This window comes from Heptranchias perlo, chromosome 24 (genome assembly GCF_035084215.1).
Source record: "Heptranchias perlo isolate sHepPer1 chromosome 24, sHepPer1.hap1, whole genome shotgun sequence".
NCBI lineage: Eukaryota > Metazoa > Chordata > Chondrichthyes > Hexanchiformes > Hexanchidae > Heptranchias > Heptranchias perlo.
In genome coordinates, this window is record NC_090348.1 from 41,427,876 (window position 1) to 41,449,935 (window position 22,060).

Consider the following 22,060-nt stretch of genomic DNA (forward strand, 5'->3'; position numbering starts at 1 on the left):
GGGCAATTTTTTCACTCAAAGGGTGGTGAGTGTCTGGAACGAGCTGCCAGAGGCAGTAGTAGAGGCGGGTACAATTTTGTCTTTTAAAAAGCATTTGGACAGTTACATGGGTATCGAGGGATATGGGCCAAGTGCAGGCAATTGGGACTAGCTTAGTGGTATAAACTGGGCGACATGGACATGTTGGGCCGAAGGGCCTGTTTCCATGTTGTAACTTCTATGATTCTATGAATTGCTCCTGTGAAGCGCCTTGGAACGTTTTACTACGTTAAAGGCGCTATATAAATGCAAGTTGTTGTTGTTGATGAGTCCTGAAACTCAAGAGGTTATAACTTCACAAAGAAACATTGCTGATGAGAACTGGCTTCTCCTTGAACTCTTTCTCTAGGCAGACATCCACGCCATGAACTTTCAGTAGTGCCTGGAATGAGTGAGGCGGTGCATTTACGGCCAATGTGGTGGTACATCGAGTCGACAGCACAGAAATAGGCCATTCGGCCCAACTGGTCTATGCCAGCGTTTATGCTTCAGATGAGGCTCCTCTCACCCCTCTTCATCTAATACTATCAGCATTTACTTCTATTCCTTTCTCCCTCATGTGGTTATCTTAAAGGCATCTATGCTATTCGCCTCAACTACTCCTTGCAGTAGCGAGTTCCACATTCTTACCACTCTTTGGGTAAAGAAGTTTCTCCTGAGTTCCCTATTGGATCTATTAGTGACTATCTTATATTTATGACCTCTAGATTTGGACGACTTCACAAGTGGAGTCCAAAAATCTATCGCTCTCAGCCTTGAATATACTCAATGACTGAGCATCCAAAGCCCTCTGGGGTAGAGAATGCCAAAGATTCACAACCCTATGAGTGAAGAAATTGCTCCTCATCTCAGTCCTAAATGGCCAACCCCTTATCCTGAGACTATCCCCCCTAGGTCTAGACTCTAGGGGAAACAGCCTCTCAGCATCTAACCTTTCAAGCCCTCTCAGAATCTTATATGTTTCAATGAGATCACCTCTCATTCTTCTAAACGCCAGAGAACATAGGTCCATTCTATTCAATCTCTTCTCACAGGACAACCCTCTTATCCCAGGAATCAATCTAGTGAAACTTTGTTGCACTGTCTCGAAGGCAAGTGTATCCTTCTATAGGCTATAGGATTTGAAAAGCAAAGTTTGGCATCCCATGATGACTACTTCTGAATTACATACTTGGCAACTCACAAAGCCACTGTGCAGCTTCAAAAAAAGTTGATAACTCAAAACAAATAACAACTAAAAAAACAGCCCTGAATATAAGCCCGGTGATGACTGGATAAGTTAAATTCTGTTTTCACTACATACTATTTATTCCAGGCTTTATAACCAGTATTTTGTGGAGCACATTTAGCAATTCATCCTGTTTTTCTGTGAAAACGGAAACCTTAAAAGTTTGCCTATGACATGTGGAAGCAAGTAGCTACACTGAGAGTGCAGTGGGACATGATTTGGTCATAGCTTAAGTTGCAGGTTCCTATACTCCACCACTTATATTGCAGGGAATTGGACAAAAAAGTGTGTTGGATTGGTGAATCTATGAATTTCTGAAGGGGAACGTGTGCATTGAACACGCAAGGTTTATTTCCTGGGTGAACGGGGGACGAAATGGGAGCAAGCAGGAAACTGTAATTCTTAACGCTGTTTGGCACATTTTCCAGCATTCTGGAGTGTGCTATAATTCTACCTTTAAAACCAAAAGTAATTTATTCATGGAAAGATTACAGGTATTTTAAATATTAAAATAGTTGTCACAAGTTATACTCACTCTTGATTTTGGTACCATTAATGGTAATACATAGGAGTGTTACATTGCAGATCACTGCCACAGTAAGCAGCGCATTGAAACCCCAACATTTCTTAAAGACATTTTAATAGATTCACTGCTGTTCAGTAACATTAATTAAACCATCGAAACACAAGGAGAAAATAGCTGTATCGGGATCAGAAGGTTAAAGAATGGCATTCAGAAGAAAGCCAATTTTTGTCACACTATTTGGCAAGTACTTATTTTTCTAGTAACTTTAGATTGCAACCAAATTTCAGGTCCCCTTGGGGGCTGTGGCCACCCACTTCCTTCTTGTGGATTGTTGCAAGGACAAAAGAATTAATTCTTAGAATAACCCTGTGCAACACGAGAGAATTGTATTCCATTATTGTAACGCGTTGCTGGTGGCTACCGATCACAAGTCAGTGTGGGACTCGTGCAGTCATGCGTGACATGCAGACAGAAGTCAGTAAACGCTTATGATCAGCGTGAAATGCTGACAGCGAGCACAAATGCACTGACCTCATCTTCTAACTCTTTTTGTCTTTGGCCGTGCTCTGCTAGGGCTGCCAACCCTCCAAGATTGTCCTGGAATCCCCAGGAATTAAAAATTAATCTCCAGGATACAGTTGCAAGCAAACCAGGGAGAAAAATCATAGGGGCCTTAAAAAAATTTTTTTTTAAATTCTCTTTCAACATCCTTGTTTGTTCTTTATAAAAAATATGGAAGATGGGAAATAAGGCTGTTTGACTGGGTGGGGCGGTTGGAGGTGATGTGATGGAACCTCCAGGAATAAGTCCAATCAAAGTTGGCAACCCTATGCCCTGCACCAGGTCCTCAGCCCTTCACTTAGGCCTCCCAATTAGAAAAGAAAAACGTCACAGGAAGGCTCTCCTAACTGGCACATTGCTATCTTATAAATGGACTGGGGATTCAGGTTACCAAATATTGGGCAACTCATAATCTAAGTAGAATTCCTGTCCTTAATGGATTGTGAACGATTAAGAAGCTTGGGTGAAAGGCAATGGTCCAAGGTACCACCAAAGTGAAAAACGTAGGAGAGATGAGGCAAATCAGGAAATAGTGACAAAGTGACACCAAGGTATTCTGGCCAATATTTATCCCTCAATCAACATCACTAAAACAGATTATCTGGTCATTTATCTCATTGCTGCTCTTGGGAGCTTGCTGTGCACAAATTGGCTGCTGCATATCCTACATTACAACAGTGACCACACTTCAAAAAAGTACTTCATTGGTTTTAAAACGCATTGGGACATCCTGCGGTCTGGAAAGGCGCTACATAAATGCAAGTTCGTTCTTTCTTTCTTTTGGGTTTTAAAAGCCTGTAGATTGTAAGAGGAAGGGAAGACTGAGGGGAGGTAAGGAGTTTTGTACTTCTGAGATCCCGAAAAGCGAGTGAATCATTAATACCCTCGACTTAAAATATTTTTTTGGAGGAGAAAAGCCCCAGGCAATTAAAAAATACAGTTAGTCAGAGCAAGCCTGGTGTTTTCTGATTACATGCAAACATACAGCAAACAAATCTCTGTAAGGTCGGTAAATAATTCAATTGTGAGTCCGACATCTTTTAATGTGCTATTTAAAATTTACCCTTTGTTGCTAGACACAAACCAGAGGTACTTTAGATGCTAATGGAGGCTGCATCAGGTTCATTTATCAGGTTCTTATTCACTTGAATCGCATTGCTGTGCTCTCTTAATTGGCATCTAAGTGACCCTTCATCTGAAAGGTCACCTGTGGAACGAGCAGAAACCACAGATATCACAGTGGAGAGTCCTACAAGCTCTAATATATCACATCTGGTACAACCTGTACCACGCTGTTGGCTTTCACCGTGGCTGCAAGGGTGCTCAAAATTCCACTTCTGGTAATCTTTGACCCCAGTGTGACCCTCCACCTTTCACTTTGAGATTACAGTTGTCACGTTTCAATTTATCGCAAATTGGTATGCTGCCTTGGAGTCAGACTTTGCCGTTAGAATTTAGCAGACTCCATTCATACACAATATAGAAAGCTTGTCTTCCCTCCTACGTCCTCTTACCCGCAGATCAAATGTCATCACACATCCTCCGTCAACCAGGAGTGAGGACAGATCTACAATGTAAATTTTCCCTGATTAACATTAATCATCCCCCCCACCCCACCCCAATCATCAATCAGGATCAGGGAGGATTCGGGCAGAATAAGATGGGCAAAGTTACTTTCTCCTCTCTCCAAAGTGCTTCACTCCATCCACTGGCCAGGCTGGGAATTTGCCTAACTGCGGTTGGCAAATTAGAGAGAGAGGCAGTCCAAAGATATGAACCTGGGCGGGATGCTCTGCTTGGAATCTAAATGCTCCCTTTCACACTGATCTGGCAGAACGGATCACCCACCTGTTGTAGAACCATAAGAACATAAGAACATAAGAAATAGGAGCTGGAGTAGGCCAATCGGCCCCTCGAGCCTGCTACGCCATTCAATAAGATCATGGCTGATCTGATCCTAACCTCAAATCTAAAGAACACAAGAAGTAGGAACAGGACCCGGCCACTCAGCCCCTGGGCCCGCTCCGCCACCCACAGGGCCTTGACCGATCCGAACTCAGCTTCATGTCCAATTTCCTGCCCGCTCCCCGTAACCCCTAATTCCCTTTACTTCTAGGAAACTGGCGATTTCTGTTTTAAATTTATTTAATGATGTAGCTTCCACAGCTTCCTGGGGCAGCAAATTCCACAGACCTACTACCCTCTGAGTGAAGAAGTTTCTCCTCATCTCAGTTTTGAAAGAGCAGCCCCTTATTCTAAGATTATGCCCCCTAGTTCTAGTTTCACCCATCCTTGGGAACATCCTTACCGCATCCACCCGATCAAGACACTTCACAATCTTATATGTTTCAATAAGATCGCCTCTCATTCTTCTGAACTCCAATGAGTCGAGTCCCAATCTACTCAACCTCTCCTCATATGTCCACCCCCTCATCCCCGGGATTAGCCGAGTGAACCTTCTTTGTACTGCCTCGAGAGCAAGTATGTCTTTTCTGTCCGCTTTTTATCCCGTTGATTTCAACAACAACTATAACCTTTGGGTCTGGAGACCCAAGATTTGGGATAATCTCTTGTAATCGGTGACTTTGGACCTATGGTTCCCAAAGCTCTCCACCACCGGGGATTTCCTCACACCATATCTGGGTCTGTTGTAGACTAATTGTTAGAGACTGATTGCTATGATTAGTCAACAACTCCGTTATCATTGTATCATGCGACTAACAGGATGGTAGAAGGCGAACTAGACGAACCTTGGTCTCTTTTCATCTAGCAATTCCAATGTTCCTATCTGAGCTGTACACAGAGTTACTTACACAGTTCGTGTTTTTATTCAGTATCAGGAAGTTTTTTTGGCCATTGGATTCAGTCACACAATAGACCTGGGAAAACAGATTAACACAAAATGGTCAGAGCAGATTTTGTTCAAAGCAATATTTTTTTTAAAAAAGAGTCAATCTCCAAGGCATAGCACACCCGGGAGTCAAGACCGAGGTAGTTTTCAGGTAAAGCAGGATTGGAGGGTGTGGAATATTTGGACCAGGGCAGACAGAAGTAATTTAATCCCCATTTCAAAGTCATAAATTCTGTCCTTACTTTTACACAATACTTGACTTTTATATTTTTATTTATAGCTAAATAACAAAACTAACAGCAATTTGGGAAGCAGAGAAGAAGAGTTGGTTGCAGCAGAGGAGTTTTGTTCTGCAGTATAGGCCGAGGGTCCAGGAGATGGAAAACTGAGGCAATGCATCGCCACCACTGGCGGGAGGGCGTAATTACGGCATGACAAGTTTACATAGGCAGTTTCCATTATAAATGTGGACATTGGAATTTATAATGGAAAACAAATTAACATTAAAATGTGACAAAATCGTGACAATAGGAAATAAGGTTTTTGAAAACAGTGTACACAGATATGACAGCTATATTATAGATTGCAGATTAAGACACAGAATAAAGCTAGCTCAAAACACTTAGTGGGTAAATGCACCATACACACCAGTAAGGTCCAGGGCTTGGTCTTTGGTCTCAGTTGGAGCAGCAGTGGGGAGAGTTACAACTATAAGGGAGAGTCGTGGGGGTGGGGGGGAACAGTCAGGGTTTTGACTCGTTTGCTGGGGAGTGTTCGTGTCTGGACTCTGGGCGAGGACAGCACCAGGCTCAGCTGATCCCAGTGGCCTGCCAACACTTGCTGTCGAGGCCTACGTGTGAAGATTAACCACATTGGTGAGGTACCAACGGGCTGTGCAACCCTCCCCACCAGCATGACACAGCGTGTTCAGGAACAGAAGAATGGAAATTGGAAAGAAAGATATAAGGAATAAGAAGGGGCTGCAGCAGCAGCTTACACCGACTTGTGATTAAATGCAATTATCTCCCAGAGGTTCCCAGCACTTGCAGCAGAAAGCATCAGTGTAGAACCAAACAGTCCAGTTTTTCAATCACCTATCGAGAAATTTCTAAGACTCAACCTGGACACCAAAGCCTAAATTCGGGTGAGGAACTTTCCTGGCAACAGTGCATATTAGAAAATCTCCCCCCGTCATTTAAAAGAAAAGCAGACGATTTTTATTTCTCCGTGGTTACTGAGGTTATAAGGTTTTCTAATTTTCATCATCAGTATAGCAAACCTCAGAGTCCAAAACCTGATTCTATCCCCTACCCTTATCCTGGGCCTTGCTTAATTATGATGTGGAGATGCCGGTGATGGACTGGGGTTGACAATTGTAAACAATTTTACAACACCAAGTTATAGTCCAGCAATTTTATTTTAACTTCACAAGCTTTCGGAGGCTTCCTCCTTCCTCAGGTAAATTTACCTGAGGAAGGAGGAAGCCTCCGAAAGCTTGTGAAGTTAAAATAAAATTGCTGGACTATAACTTGGTGTTGTAAAATTGTTTACAATTGCTTAATTATGTAGTACCAAATACCCCGTTATATGGGGGTGAGATGGTTTGCAGAGATTAAGTCAGCGATGGTTGTTCATATTTTCCATTATTATTACCCCCCTTAAATATTGTTCTTGGTAGATAGGTCTCTACCCCTGGGCAATCACTGGAGTCCCTTAGAGAGGCCAGCGACAGGGAGCACTGGCAGGAGTCTCGGACCGGGCTTCGTGGTGACCATTCCGGCTGCAAGGTGTCAGGCCAGACAGATTAAAAGCAAACGGGAACAAACCAGCAGCGGGGTCTAAAAGTGGGATAGGCTGAGATCAGGGGTGAGCTTCTGGATAAAAGTGCAGGGTTCAGAAAGCCCAGCAAAATCAACGAGGGTTTGGGAAAGGAAGTGGTTTCAGGAAAGGGAGAGGTTAGGAGAAATTTTTTGACGCAGAGAGTTGCTGAGGCGTGGAATGCCTTACCAGAAATAGTGGTGGAAGCAGAATCCAGAAGAGTGTTTTTTTTAAAAGGGAGGTGGATAAATGTTTGAAACATAAATTTTTTTAAAGGGTCTGCAGAAAAGACAGGGGATTAGGACAAAATGGGACCTTCAGAGAGCCAGCACGTTTACAATGGGCCGAACGGCCTCTTTCTGTGCTACAATATTCTATGATTTTATAATTCTAGGAAAACAAAAGGGCCACACCTGAATGGAGAAGGTGGGTTGGCATGCAGCAGGACAGAACTGATGCCAGTGTAGATCGAATATGACTAACAGGGAGGGGACATCCTTAAAGTGACAGTAACAAATAAGCTATTTTATCAAGATTGGAAAGTGTCAAAAGTAATTTGTAAAGAATCACTGATACAAGGTTTGGGGAGATGGTAAAATGTTAACTGAAGAATTAATTTGTATCCATGTGCAGCAATTAAGTAAATTAGTGTCAGGGTTCACGAGACAGTATAACTTTAACCAAAACTTTAACTAATTTTCATTTGGGTCCAGGAAAGAAATGAATCAAATGGTTTGGAGGAGATTAAAATATGAACTGGAGAATTAATTCAGAACTTGAAGGAAGTTGATGAAAGGGTGCATGAAATTAAACCTACCGTGATTAAAAATTTCATTTGGACCTTAGAAAATAGATTGAAGTGTTTGTGGGACATTAAAAGTCCTGTGACTAAAAAATGAATTAACAACGGGAAGAAGGGATTGACTGACGACGTTGAGAGTTGCTCGGGATTGAGACACAACCAACATTGGTGAAGAAAGGATGAGGGGGATAGTGCAACATTAGTAACAGTGAAAGAATGGCATTTGAACAAAAACAAAATGATGCAATCGAGGGACTTGTGACACACTAAACACTGTGAACTAAGTACAGTCAAAGTGAGCAAAAGTTGCAGTGAACCATCACACTTTGTGGCTAAGTATAAGCTCAAAGATATGAAGTTATTTCAAAGTGTAGGACCAGTGAGATGTTAGAGGTTTATTTTATTCATTCATGGGATGTGGGCGTCGCTTTCAAGGATGGCGTTTATTGCCCATCCCTAATTGCCCTTGGGAAGGTGGTGGTGAGCCGCCTTCTTGAGCCGCTGCAGTCCATGTGGTGAAGATACTCCCACAGTGCTGTTAGGTGGGGAGTTCAAGGATTTCGACCCAGCGACGATGAAGGTACTGTAACTTAAGAAGGGGTACTAGTTGGCTTTTCAAAACAATCCGGCAGCTTTCATGGTTATACTTTCTGGTGCCAGCCCACAAACTACCAGATTTATTGAATTCAATTTTACAAGTTTCCCCAGTGGGATTTCAGCTCCAGTCCCACAGCCAGCAGAGCACCCTTCTTGCCACTGTCATGCATTATGTTCACAGGGCCAAGAGGGTCCCACGTGAAGACTTGATGGGTATTAGTCAAGGCATTTAAGTTACAGACAATGGCCTACATGGTACTGGTAAAATGAGAAGGGTTAGGTGAGTACAGACAGGCATCCTATCATGGAAGGCAAGTGCTGTGGGTAACAATGACAGAAGAACTGGATGAACCACGGTCCTGAAAACATGCCATTGCTGGACCAGATTTTGAGAGAGAACTTGGGTTCAAAGTTTTGGGTTTCCCTAATGTAACTGAATTTCAAGAATGCCGTCAGCATTTATTCTTTTTAAACTTTCTTTTGTGAATTGTGTGCTCGGCAAGTTGAGGAATCCGAGTGCTAGGGAATGGAACACTTTCCACTACAGACACCAACCATCGGTATGTGTTAATTCCAGATCAGGTGTGGTGTAGTTAGTGTAAAGTCCGTCTGCTCTGCCCCAGCAATATGCTTTAATCCCAACCCCAGAAGAACATTTGTATTGTGTTAGCATGACACTGTTCTATTTCCCACACCAGATAGTTTGTGCCCTCTCTGAGTGAGGTCATCAATCAGTGCCAAATTAGGGTCGTTTTATGCTACGGGTTCCTGGAGGAAATGGATTGAAACTTCCAGCAATCATTCACAACTTTTGTTTTAACCACACACAAAAATGATTCTTGCAAAAGGTGGTACATATCTCGGTGGTTCTGACAGCTCTGCGTAGTCTCGAAAACATGACATCAAGAATGAAAAGAAACATTGAGGAAAGGGAGGGGAGTGATTGCCTGTGCTGAATGCTCACTCTTGTATTATTTTGTTTTACCTCTGATTGTATATTTGCCTTTGCGATAGTTGATGCATTTATCGATGGTTCTTTAATTGCATTTTTCGAGGTTCCGTTAGTTGCATTTTCCTGTGTCCTTTCAGTTGCATTTTCTAGGGTTCCTTTAGTTGCAATTGTCTGTGTCCCTTCAGTTGCATTTTTCTGTGTCCCTTCAGTTGCATTTCTTGGGGTCCCTTCAGTTGCATTTATCAGGGTCCCTTCAGTTGCATTTTTCTGTGTCCCTTCAGTTGCATTTTTCTGTGTCCCTTCAGTTGCATTTTTCTGTGTCCCTTCAGTTGCATTTTTCTGTGTCCCTTCAGTTGCATTTTTCTGTGTCACTTCAGTTGCATTTATCTGTGTTGCTTCAGTTGCATTTTTCAGGGTCCTTTCAGTTTTTTGCGGGGTCCCTTGAGTTGATGCATGTTGGGGAATCCCTCCAGTTGATTTATGTTGCAATATTGTTGAATTAGTCTGAAGGCTGTCATTCTTTGCTTGTGTGACCGTGACAATTGTAGGTGTGCTGTTCCATGTGGAAGCAGATGTCTCCGCAAGTTGTTTTAATCCTGTTGTAACTTGGCCAGGATTTACTGGTGTTGCTGGATTGATGGCACTGGCGGTTGGTTCAGATTTAGTTGCAGTTGGTGATGCAGCTGTGGTACTTGTATTTTCTGTAATAACATAGATTTAGAATACATTAAAAAAAATCCCAATTCTCGTGACTATACTGTGTCCTGTGCCTGATTTTTAACTGGCATTGTAGAAATGATCATTAACTATTAAGGTAAAATTTATAAATTGGCAGTCCTGGCATGAAGCTTTGCCTGCTGGGCACACCTATCAAGGGTTGAGTGCGCTCTGCACAATAGCAAATCTTGCAATTGTCGCTGTTTGTTCCACGCTGCATTATAACTGCCCTTGGGGAGGTTCTGAGAGTCGTGGCTCAGTAGCACTCTCACTTCTGAGTCAGAAGATCTAAGGGTTCAAGTCCCACTCCAGAAACATGAGCACAAAATCTAAGCCGTGCAGTACTGAGGGAGTGCTGCACTGTTGGAGGAGCCGATTTTCGGATGACACATTAAACGGAGGGACCTGTCAAGTGGATGCAAAAGTTACCACGGCGCTATTTCGAAGACGAGCAGGGGAGTTCTCCCCGGCGCCCTGGCCAATTTTTATCCCTCAACCAACATCACTAAAAAAACAGATTACCTGGTCATTATCACATTGCCATTTGTGGGACCTTGCTGTGCGCAGATTGGCTGCTGCATTTCCTACACTACAACATAAAAAAAATACTTCATTAGCTGTAAAGCGCGTAGGGACGGCCTGAGATCGTGAAAGGCATTATATCAATGCAAGTCTTTCTTTCCAGAAATGTGTTAATGTAGCAGATAGTGTTAATTATATCCATGTGATTTATATCAATTAGTGTTAATTGTATTCAGGTGGTGCGTATCAATTGGGAACTCGCTTGTATTCATGGAAATGAGAGCTTATCTCGGGTGTGGGGTGTGTAATGTTGATCTCTGTCAATAAAGGCTTGGAAGCAACTGAAGCCCAGGCTCTAGTATTCCATCCTTCACCACTGTTTATAACAGATAGGATGTATGAAGCTGGTTAATTTGGTCCATCAGTTTGGATTTAGGCCTGGCCTTATGGTGAATTTCAATCTGCAGCAGTGGGGATGTGCACACACAATCAGCAGGCCCCCACGGCGGCCACTACCGTCACACCTTCAGATAGATGGTGTAAGGAAGGGAAGTGGAGAAATTGTGTGGATCCGGTAGAGCGTAATGTATTGGGGCTCCAACATGTTGTGTCACAGAATGGTAGGAGGTGGCCTTCCCCCTGCCATTGATAATCCCTATGTGGTCAGTTTTCAGTAAAATATTAAGATGCCTACGTGGCAAAGAAGCAGAATGCAAAATGGTGAGAAAGGGTTAATTAGTTAGTAACTGAGATTGGTACAGGTGGCCTGGCCTCCTGCTGGGCCATATGTTTGCGTAGTCAGCAGGTTTGCATGGTCTTATCAATGTAGAGTCTTTGATGTGATTCAAGGACTGGTCTGAATGTCTCCATGTTTATGGCAGATCAATATAGGTAACGAGCTTAGCCAAAGTTGAAAGACATTCCAGGTTGGGAGATAAGGAACAGAAGGAACAGGGAAGAACATTCCAAGTTGGAAGGTGAGGAAGTATCCCCTTTGATGTCTAACAGCAACATGGTCAGCACATGATTATCTATGATTGGCCGGAAATAATGTAACCTTGCATGGCAACCTGTGCCCGGCTTATGATTGGTGTTGACTCTTGTGTTAATGATGTTCCAACCCCTATCGATCTGTATAAAGGTATGAGTTTTTGTCTTTGTCTCTCTCTCCTTATTCTGTTAGAATCGTTCGGATTCTCTCAGGAATCTGAATTGAAGCTACAGACTAAGACCTGCTATTAAAGTTGTGATGAACTTTAAAATGTACTCGACTCAGTTTTTACTGAACCAGACTGAGGGGAAAGAATCCGGATCGTCACCACCCCCTACACATTGAGTTCTCAATCTCAGCCGTCCTCCACATGGACAGACAGTTTAACGTCTCATCTGAAAGACGGCATCTCTAACAGTGCCGCACTCCCTCAGTACTGCACTGGAGCATCAGCCTAGATTTTGTGCTCGAGTCTCTGGAGTGGGACATCCCCGGAGTCTGTTTGTTTTTCAATGAAAGCCGCGCGCTCGAGGCCGAGGGCATAAAGAGAGTCGTGTGGCAAATGATGCAAGGCTCTTCAGAGAGTGAGCTTCACTTTGCACCTGGTCCTTGTTATATCTGAACTGGAGAGCATGATTGTGACACCGGTGTCAAAAGGAGTTCCATTACCCAACACTGACATCCCTTACATCGATGAACATCGAAAAGCACACATTCCCCAAATATATTATCTAAGCGAATACCATGGCAGTGGCTTTCCTGTTTTTAAATGATGAATAAGAGAATAATACATTTTTTTTTGAAAAGCGGTAAATGATCGTCAATGACTGACAGTATTTGGCAGACATGCTTATTTTTGGCTTGTGATTTAATCTTCCTTTGTGTCCAACTTAAAGTCACACTTTGCATGCTGTCGATCCATTTAACAAGGATCTGGCGACTGCAAATGAGAGTAATACAAAGATAGTGCATTGCAATGGTCTGCTGCCGTTTCTGTACATTATGTTATGGTGATGAATAAGAGGTGTTCAAAAGCATGAGGGGTTTTGATGTGGTACATAGGGAGAAATTGTTTCCACTGGCAGGAGGGTCGGTAACCAGAGGACACAGATTTAAAATAATTGGCAAAAGAACCAGAGGGGAGATCAGGAGAATTTTTTTTTAACACAGCGAGTTGTTATGATCTGGAATGCACTGCTTGAAAGGGTAGTGGAAGCAGATTCAATCGTAACTTTCAAAAGGCAATCGGAGAAATACTTGAAAAGGAAAAAAAAATTGCAGAGCTGTGAGGAAAGAGCAGGGGATTCGGGACTAATTGGATAGCACTTTCAAAGAGCTGGCAAAGGCACGACGGGCCGAACGGCCTCCTTCTGTGCTGTATGATTCTATGATTTCAATGGTACATTCTCCTTACCAGACAATGTATTATTTTCAGAGCCCTGTGTTGAAGAGATATTTCCATTATTCTGACCAGGAGCAGATAGCATTTTGAACTCTTCAGATTTAACAGATGTGGTGGTTTTCTGATCCGGAGCTATTGCTGGCGTGGCCGTGATTTTTGCTGGACTGGTCACCACTTCAGGAGCTGCACTGGGAGGGAGTGTGATCACTGTGGATGTCTTGGTCTCTGCAGTAGAGCTGTATTCCTTACTGGTGGAATTAGAAACTGGTACCGAGCTTTCTTTCATTTGTGGTACGGTGCTGGAAGGCGAGTTAACATTTATTGTGTTAGGCTTAGTTGGTGAGTTGCTGCTCAGTGTAGTTGCGGACATGGTGTCGTCTGTTCTTGATTTTCTACTCGTTTGGATTGTTGGGATGTTGGAGGCTGGAATGGTGATTGACCAGAAACCTGCTGAAATAATAAGAGTCTGAGGTTATTAGAGGAACTTAGGAACAGGAGTAGGCCATTCATCCCATTGAGCCTGTTTCGCCATTCAATTAGATCATGCCTGATCTGTATCTTAACTCCATCTTCCCGCGCTGGTTCTGTAACCCTTAATACCCTGACCTCACACAAATCTGTCAATCTCAGTTTTGAAATTTTCAACATCTTTTTGGGGGAAGAGAGTTCCAGATTTCCACTACCCTTTGTGTGAAGAAGTGCTTCCTGACGTCACCTCTGAACGGCCTAGCTCTAATTTTAAGGTTATGCCCCCTTGTTCTGGACTCTCCAGAGGAAATAGTTTCTCTCTATCCACCCTATCAAATCCTTTAGTCACCTTAAACACCTCAATTAGATCACCCCTTAATCTTTTATACTCAGAGAATACACGATAGTTTATGCAACTTGTCCTCATAATTTAATCCTCTAAGCCCCGATATCATTCTGGTGAATGATTATAGACATTTGTAGATTATTCTAGATTATTTCTGGAGACCTTTGGAATCTAATCCAAGATGGAGGTCTCTTCTTCTTTCTGGCTGACAAGAAAAACCTCATTTATGAGAACAGAAGGAAGTCCATGACGAGAGAAGGTCATTTTGCCCATCAAGCCTCCTGCTTTCATGCATGATTATTCCATGACGTATGCCCCATTCCCCCCCCCCCCCCCCGTAATGATAGTTAATTTGGAGGTGGACCAATATCCGTTGAGAAGGGGGACTGTGGGTTGAGGTAGGGAATGGAATTTAGGGGATGATTTTCTGAATTGGTGCGTCTTCACTTCTGAGTCATGTCAGTGAGTGGCTGCAGGCTTTTCCTTCCTGGAGGCCACTGCAACCAAGTCCGATCTTGCTCTTACTTAATGTCCAGGGGGTCGCTGGATAGTAATCAGCAGAAGGAACCCTCCTCAGTGTTATAAATTGAATAGCCAAGTGGTAAAGGATAGAACACGAGAGCCTGGTCCACAGTTGCTTCCATGCCTTTATACACGGAGATGCCCCTGACACACACACACACCACACCCGAGATAAGCTCTCATATAAAAACAATACGAGAGAGCCCCCAGTTGACAGACACCACCTGAATACAATTAACACTAATTGCTATAAATCACATGATACAATTAACACATAATGCATCCCCCCATTCATTCCATGGACCAGGCCATTGTGACCAATTAATAGCACCTCCACTGCTGCCCTGCCAAAAATCAATGAACTCACCACAGACAGGGATATATTGGCACTGTCCTGATCGAGAATCATAGAATGATACAGCACAGAAGGAGGCCATTTGGCCCATTGTGCCTGTGCTGGCACTTTGGAAAAGCAATCCAGTTAGTTCCACACCCCTACTCTTTCCCCATAGCCCTGCAAAATTTTCCCCTTCAAGTATTTGAAGTATTTATCCAATTCCCAGTTCTGTATGACTCAGTTCTGTAATTGTCAGTGCATGTATCTAATGAGCCATAAGGGGGTGCTTCCAATTAAAAGTTTAAAGCACGATATAAACAGAATAAACATGCGAGATGATTTGTAACCCACTTGTGGCTGTGAGCAGACATCTCATTGAGAGATTTGTCGTTCTTGAGTTTTCTGCTTACTCCACTTATGGAATATGAACCATATCCCGCATGTCTTTATGCAAGCTTTACAAAACTACTTGTGTATTATTTATATAGGTGGATAATACAATAGCAGCTGCTAATAGTTAAATTCAACCATGCCCTACTGAAATTGTGTGCTATAATTGATACGTTCCCCTAGCAACCAAGCTGTGACCAAGGAACAAAAGACCTGAAGAAACCAGTCAAAATTGAGCTTGCACCAGAGCCCATGCAACAACCAGTGACTTAAAAAAAGGTCCGATCTTGAGGTCATGACCTCGCTGTGCGTTGAATCATATGAATTCAAAGTGACTTTTACTGCTATTTACTCACCCATTCTGGGCTCCGAGATACATTGGTTTTACATTCATGATATAAATATTCTACCACTTACAAGTCATTTGGCCGAGTCTGTCGATTGGATATCACATTCAATGGGTCGCTGTGGTGTGTATCCTCCATGTACTTTGCCATCCCACCCGACAGCACTCCCTTCATTAACTCATTAACTACTTCTTTAAGATAGCAATTAGCATGCCGGACTCTTGACTTTTACCTGTTGGAGAGATGGGTTTGGTAGTCATAGAGTCATAGAGTCATAGAGTCATACAGCACGGATAGAGGCCCTTCGGCCCATCGTGTCCGCGCCGGCCATCAGCCCTGTCTACTCTAATCCCATATTCCAGCATTTGGTGCGTAGCCTTGTATGCTATGGCATTTCAAGTGCTCATCCAAATGCTTCTTGAATGTTGTGAGGGTTCCTGCCTCCACAACCCTTTCAGGCAGTGAGTTCCAGACTCCAACCACCCTCTGGGTGAAAAAGTTCTTTCTCAAATCCCCTCTAAACCTCCCGCCTTTTACCTTGAATCTATGTCCCCTTGTTATGGAACCCTCAACGAAGGGAAAAAGCTCCTTAGTATCCATCCTATCTGTGCCCCTCATAATTTTGTACACCTCAATCATGTCCCCCCTCAGCCTCCTCTGCTCCAAGGAAAACAAACCCAATCTTCCCAGTCTCTCTTCATAGCTGAAGCACTCCAGCCCTGGTAACATCCTGGTGAATCTCCTCTGCACCCTCTCCAAAGCGATCACATCCTTCCTGTAGTGTGGCGACCAGAACTGCACACAGTACTCCAGCTGTGGCCTAACCAGTGTTTTATACAGCTCCATCATAACCTCCTTGCTCTTATATTCTATGCCTCGGCTAATAAAGGCAAGTATCCCATATGCCTTCTTTACCACCTTATCTACCTGTTTCCCCGCCTTCAGGGATCTGTGAACTTGCACACCAAGATCCCTCTGACCCTCTGTCTTGCCTAGGGTCCTCCCATTCATTGTGTATTCCCTTGCCTTGTTAGTCCCTCCAAAGTGCATCACCTCGCACTTTTCCGGGTTAAATTCCATTTGCCACTGTTCCGCCCATCTGACCAACCCATCTATATCGTCCTGCAGACTGAGGCTATCCTCCTCACTATTTACCACCCTACCAATCTTTGTATCATCAGCGAACTTACTGATCGTACCTTTTACATTCATATCCAAGTCATTAATGTAGACCACAAACAGCAAGGGACCCAGCACCGATCCCTGTGGTACCCCACTGGCCACAGGCTTCCAGTCACAAAAACAACCTTCGACCATCACCCTCTGCCTTCTGCCACTAAGCCAGTTTTGTATCCAAAGTGCCAAGGCACCCTGGATTCCATGGGCTCGTACCTTCTTGACCAGTCTCCTGTGGGGGACTTTATCGAAGGCCTTACTGAAATCCATGTATACCACATCCACTGCGTTACCCTCATCCACACGCCTAGTCACCCCCTCAAAAAATTCAATCAAATTAGTCAGACATGATCTTCCCTTGACAAAGCCATGTTGACTATCCCTGATTAATCCTTGCTTCTCCAAGTGGAGACTAATTTTGTCCTTCAGAATTTTTTCCAATAATTTTCCTACCACTGATGTTAGGCTCACTGGCCTGTAGTTCCCCGGTTTTTCCCTACTCCCCTTCTTGAATAATGGTATTACATTAGCGGTTCTCCAGTCCTCTGGCACATCCCCTGTGGCCAGAGAGGTTCTGAATATATGTGTCAGAGCCCCCGCAATCTCCTCCTTTGCCTCACACAGTAGCCTGGGATACATTTCGTCCGGGCCTGGGGATTTATCCATTTTTAGGCCTGCTAAAACCGCCAATACCTCCTCCCGCTCGATGTTAATATGTTCGAGTATATCACAGTCCCCCTGCCGTATTTCTATGTCTACATCGTCCTTCTCCATAGTGAAAACAGATGCAAAAAATTCATTTAGAACCCCTCCTACATCTGCCGGCTCCACACACAGATTGCCATTTTTGTCCCTAATGGGCCCTATTTTTTCCCTAGTCATCCTCTTACCCTTAATATACTTATAAAACATCTTAGGATTTTCCTTTATTTTGCTCGCCAGTGTTATTTCATGGCCCCTCCTTGATCTCCTAATTTCTTTTTTAAGTATCCCCCTGCACTTTTTGTACTCCTCTAGGGCTTCCTCCGTCTTTAGCCTTTTGTATCTGCCAAAAGCCCTCCTTTTTTTCCTAATCCATTCTCGTATATCCCCTGACATCCAAGGTTCCCTGGAGTTCTTGGAACCACCCTTGACCTTTACGGGAACATGTTGCCATTGTATGGTCTCAATCTCCCTTCTGAAAGACTCCCATTGCTCCGATGCGGATTTTCCTACAAGCAGCTTATCCCAGTCCATTTTGGCCAGATCCTGCCATATCCTATTAAAATCGGCCTTCCCCCAATTTAGAACCTTTATTTCCGGCCCCTCCCTGTCCTTTTCCATGACCACCTTAAATCTCACCGAATTATGGTCACTGTCACCAAAGTGCTCACCTACTAGCACTTCTTCCACTTGGCCGGCCACATTCCCTAGAATTAGGTCCAGTACCGCCCCCTCTCTTGTAGGACTTTCTACATGCTGGCTCAAAAAGCTCTCCTGGATGCACGTTAAGAATTTTGTACCCTCTAAGCCTTTTACACTCTGAGTATCCCAGTTAATATTGGGGAAGTTGAAATCCCCCACGATTATTACCCTATTATTTGCACAATTTTCTGAGATTTGCCTACATATCTGTTCCTCTATCTCCCCCTGACTGTTTGGGGGTCTATAGTACACTCCCATCAAAGTGCTTGCCCCCTTTTTGTTTTTAAGCTCCACCCATATGGCCTCATTAGAGGAACCTGCTAATATATCATCCCTCCTTATTAGTCTAGAAAACCAGAGGTTCAAATCTCACCATAACAAGTTGTGAAATAGAATTTAATACATCTGATCATTCAGGGGGCTAGCACCAGTAAAATTACCATGGAGAGCTGCCAGATAATTGTTGGACTAAATCCAGCTGGTTCACTAATGTCCTTCAGGGAAGGGAATCTGCCACCCGACCTAGTCTGATCTACCTGTGACTGCAGACCCACACCATGTGGGTGACTCAAGGTAACTAGTGATGCCTGATAAATGCTGCCTTGCTTGTGTTAACCACATCCCAAGAACAAATACAAACAAATGTCCTCCTTTCCGCTCTTTGCTTTGTTCAGCACTATAAAAGGGATTTGCCAGCTGAAACATAAACCTGTTTGTACCTTTGATGAACACTGATTGACTTACCGTGTGTTGGCCTTTACTGCAAGGGGGTTGGAGTAAAAGAATAAGGAGGTCTTGCTGCAATTGTACAGGGCTTTGGTGAGACCACACCTGGAGTACTGTGTACAGTTTTGGTCCCCTTACCTAAGGAAGGATATACTTGCCTTAGAGATGGGGCAACAAAGGTTCACTAGATTGATTCCTGGGATGAGAGGGTTGTCCTATGAGGAGAGATTGAGTAGAATGGGGCTATACTCTCTGGAGTTTAGAAGAATGAGAGGTAATCTCTTTGAAACATATAAGATTTGGAGAGGGCTTGACAGGGTAGATGCTGAGAGGTTGTTTCCCCTGGCTGGAGAGTCTAGAATTCTCAGGATAAGGGGTCGGCCATTTCGGACTGAGATGAGGAGCAATTTCTTCCCTGAGAGAATTGTGAGTCTTTGGAATTCTCTACCCCAGAGGGCTGCAGATGCTCAGTTGTTGAGTATATTCAAGGTTGAGATCGTTAGATTTTTGGACTCGAAGGCAATGAAGGGATATGGGGATTGGGTGGGAAAGTGGAGTTGAGATCTTATTGAATGGCGGAGCAGGCTCGAGGGGCCGCATGGCCTACTCCTGCTCCTATTTCTTATGTTTTTATTTCCAACGTTTTTTTTGGCCAAGGACCATGAGGAAGCAGGTCCCACAGAATATTGGGAGCATGCAGCCCTTATAGTGCTGCTGCTCAAGATTAAAGAGCTAAAGCTTATTGAGGAAAAAAAATGTTGGAGATGTGGAAAATGGCCTGAAACAAACAAAAAAGAGAATGCTGCACTAAAACGTACTATAAATATTACAGAAAAAAAGGCATAATGACAGCTTAAGAACTCTTTCACCTGTGGAGATGACCATGCTCCATTCCAAACAGGCCTGGAGTAAAATGGGCAAACCTGCCACAAACTCTGCTGAATTGTGCCTGGAGTATTTTACAATATTTTTTGAATGAGGCTAGCACGCACAAGGTGGAAGCACTTCAGCTCCCTAAAAGCAGAAGAGCGCCGAATTGTAGGTCTGAAAGTGGTCCAGGGCCCGCTCACCTGATTCATCATTCCCTCTGCTTCTCTATCATGCCTACTTGCTCGATACACAGGACCACTGAATCGGCCCTAACACATTCAATGCAACTCAGTGCCTGTAAGACATTGGCCTTCCTTGGACGCAACCCGGAAGTTGCACCCAAAGCTGTGCCCACTTTTTCCGATGTCAAGTTACGCCCATGTATCCTCCCAATCTCATTAGAATACGCCCAAACTTAAAATGGGCGTAAATGGGCACAAATCAGCGTAAACAATCGAAGCCCAAGGAAACTCTGAATCCACACCAGTATATTTCTTCTTTGAGTCTTAAAATTTCAAGTTTCAACTCATTTCACCATCATTCACACACATCAGGCACAGCAGATTTAAGAACCTGCAATCAGGGCAACTTTTCAATTTTTAATGTGACTGATACTCATGCTATAAAAACACATTAAAAGAAACAGATAAGACAGAGCAAGACTCAGTAAGGATAATTATTTTGAAAACGTTCCAAAAATTGCAATAAAATGACAATAAAATGATTTTGTTTCCTGCTGCTCCTGTTGAGAGACTCCTGAACAAGCCCATTACGGACGATACTCACGTTTGAGAGTTGGAAGTGCGGCCAGTTTAGTGGGCAGGGATTCATTGGTTTGCGCCCAGATTACAGGTGTATCTGGGCGCGAATGGGGAGGAAATTCCAGGCCATTACCTTCGATGGTAGTTAAGATTTCTTCTCCATCAAACTGTCCATGGTGCTTACAGCTGGGAGTAAGGAGTTTGACAGTGCAAATTGACTGTTATGTCCTTAAAGATCAACTATGCAATGTGGGAAAATTAAATCTGAGTGCAGGATACAGGGCATACCAGAATTTCCACGTCATCTAAGGGAGCAGCAATTCTTGGTGGGTCTGCAAAAGAGACTGCCAAAGAATCCTCATCGGAAATGGACACTTCAAAACTAGTGTGAAGAGATTTCCTGTTCTGATTAAACTCCCTGGATGATTGGTGAATTTCTGACTATGTTGCATTGGGAACTGTGAATCAACCCTTCACAGGTTGAAGAAGTAACTCATAACAGATTAAAGAAAAAAATAACTTGCATTTATACAGGACCTTGGTCGTTCCAAAAGTCATTCCAAAGCACTTCACAGCCAGTGAAGTATTTTTGAGATGTAGTCATTTCTGCAATGTTGAGTACTGCAGCAGCCAATTTGCACGCAGCAAGGTCCCATGGATAGCAATGAGATAAATTACCAGATAACAAGATAGGGACATCCAGAGGTCAAGTAGAGATCAACTGCTTTTGGTGAGGGAAGTTTGCAGATTGGCAGATGCTTGTAAATTTCTGGCTGCAGCTCAGAATATGAAATCACTGCCTTTTTTTTCTCTTTCTCCATTCTTTGACGCTTTGAAGTGTGAAACCTGATGTGATATCGAAAGTGTGACGGAACCAAATTTTGTACAGATAGACATTTTGGGGATGTATCAGCTACTCTTATTGCTCTTCTCTGAAATCTTCCTGATGAAGTAAACTACTTTTGAAGATAAGGATTCTTAATCTGCAACAAATATTCCAAATGTGGCCTTCCGAAAGAGCTATAGAGAGTCAAAAACTAGGGGCCATAAATATAGGGCAGTCACTAATAAATCCAATGAAGAATTCAGGAGAGTGGTTAGAATGTGGAACTCGCTGCCACATGGAGTAGTTGAGGCGAATAGCATGGATGCCTTTAAGGGAAAGCTGGATAAGTACATGAGGGAGAAAGGAATAGAAGGATATGCTGATCGGATTAGACGAAGTAAGGTGGGAGGAGGCTCGTGCGGAGCATAAATACAGAGACCAGTTGGGTCGAATGGCCTGTTTCTGTAAATTCTGTGTTATGTGTATGTAAAATAAGCTGCTTCAACTTGGAATGAGAAAGCCTCACACCGCTGGATACTTTCAGTGAATTCTTGGTAACCACACCCAAATCCTTTTCCTTTTCCATCTTTGCCTGTGGACAGTGAATGTGTATTCAAGGTTCATGTTTCCTGTTCCAATGTACATTGGATTTCATGCATTCACATTCCAATCTGTCATTCCACTGAATTTGTTCAGATCCCTTTATACTGGTCACCTGTCCTTATAGCTGATGCCATCAGCAAATTTTATAAGAATATAGTTCTACCCGACTCCATATCATTTACGAACGGTGTGAACTGGCGGGCTCTCGAATTGCCCACAGTGATCTCCACTAGTCCCTGCTTCCCAAGGCAGAGTCGCATCCATTTATTGCTTTCTCC

At 43.4% G+C, this 22,060-nt stretch overlaps 1 protein-coding gene across 5 annotated transcripts in view; it reads right to left on the reverse strand.

Annotated features, from left to right (window-relative positions):
* The window catches only part of podxl (podocalyxin-like), a 117,770-nt gene that overhangs the window by 39,804 nt on the left and 55,906 nt on the right, over positions 1-22,060 (reverse strand). For 4 of the 5 annotated variants that reach the window (XR_010967108.1, XR_010967109.1, XR_010967107.1 and 1 more), the window contains exons 2-4: positions 13,019-13,456; positions 9,408-10,075; positions 5,168-5,233 (exon numbers count right to left, since the gene is read on the reverse strand). Coding sequence is in view for 1 of the 5 variants with exons in the window: in XM_068005166.1 (XP_067861267.1) it covers positions 5,168-5,233; positions 9,408-10,075; positions 13,019-13,456 (1,172 nt within the window). In the remaining 4 variants the exon portion in view is untranslated. The remainder of the gene's footprint in view (positions 1-5,167; positions 5,234-9,407; positions 10,076-13,018; positions 13,457-22,060) is intronic. The other variant, XR_010967110.1, reaches the window with a different exon arrangement.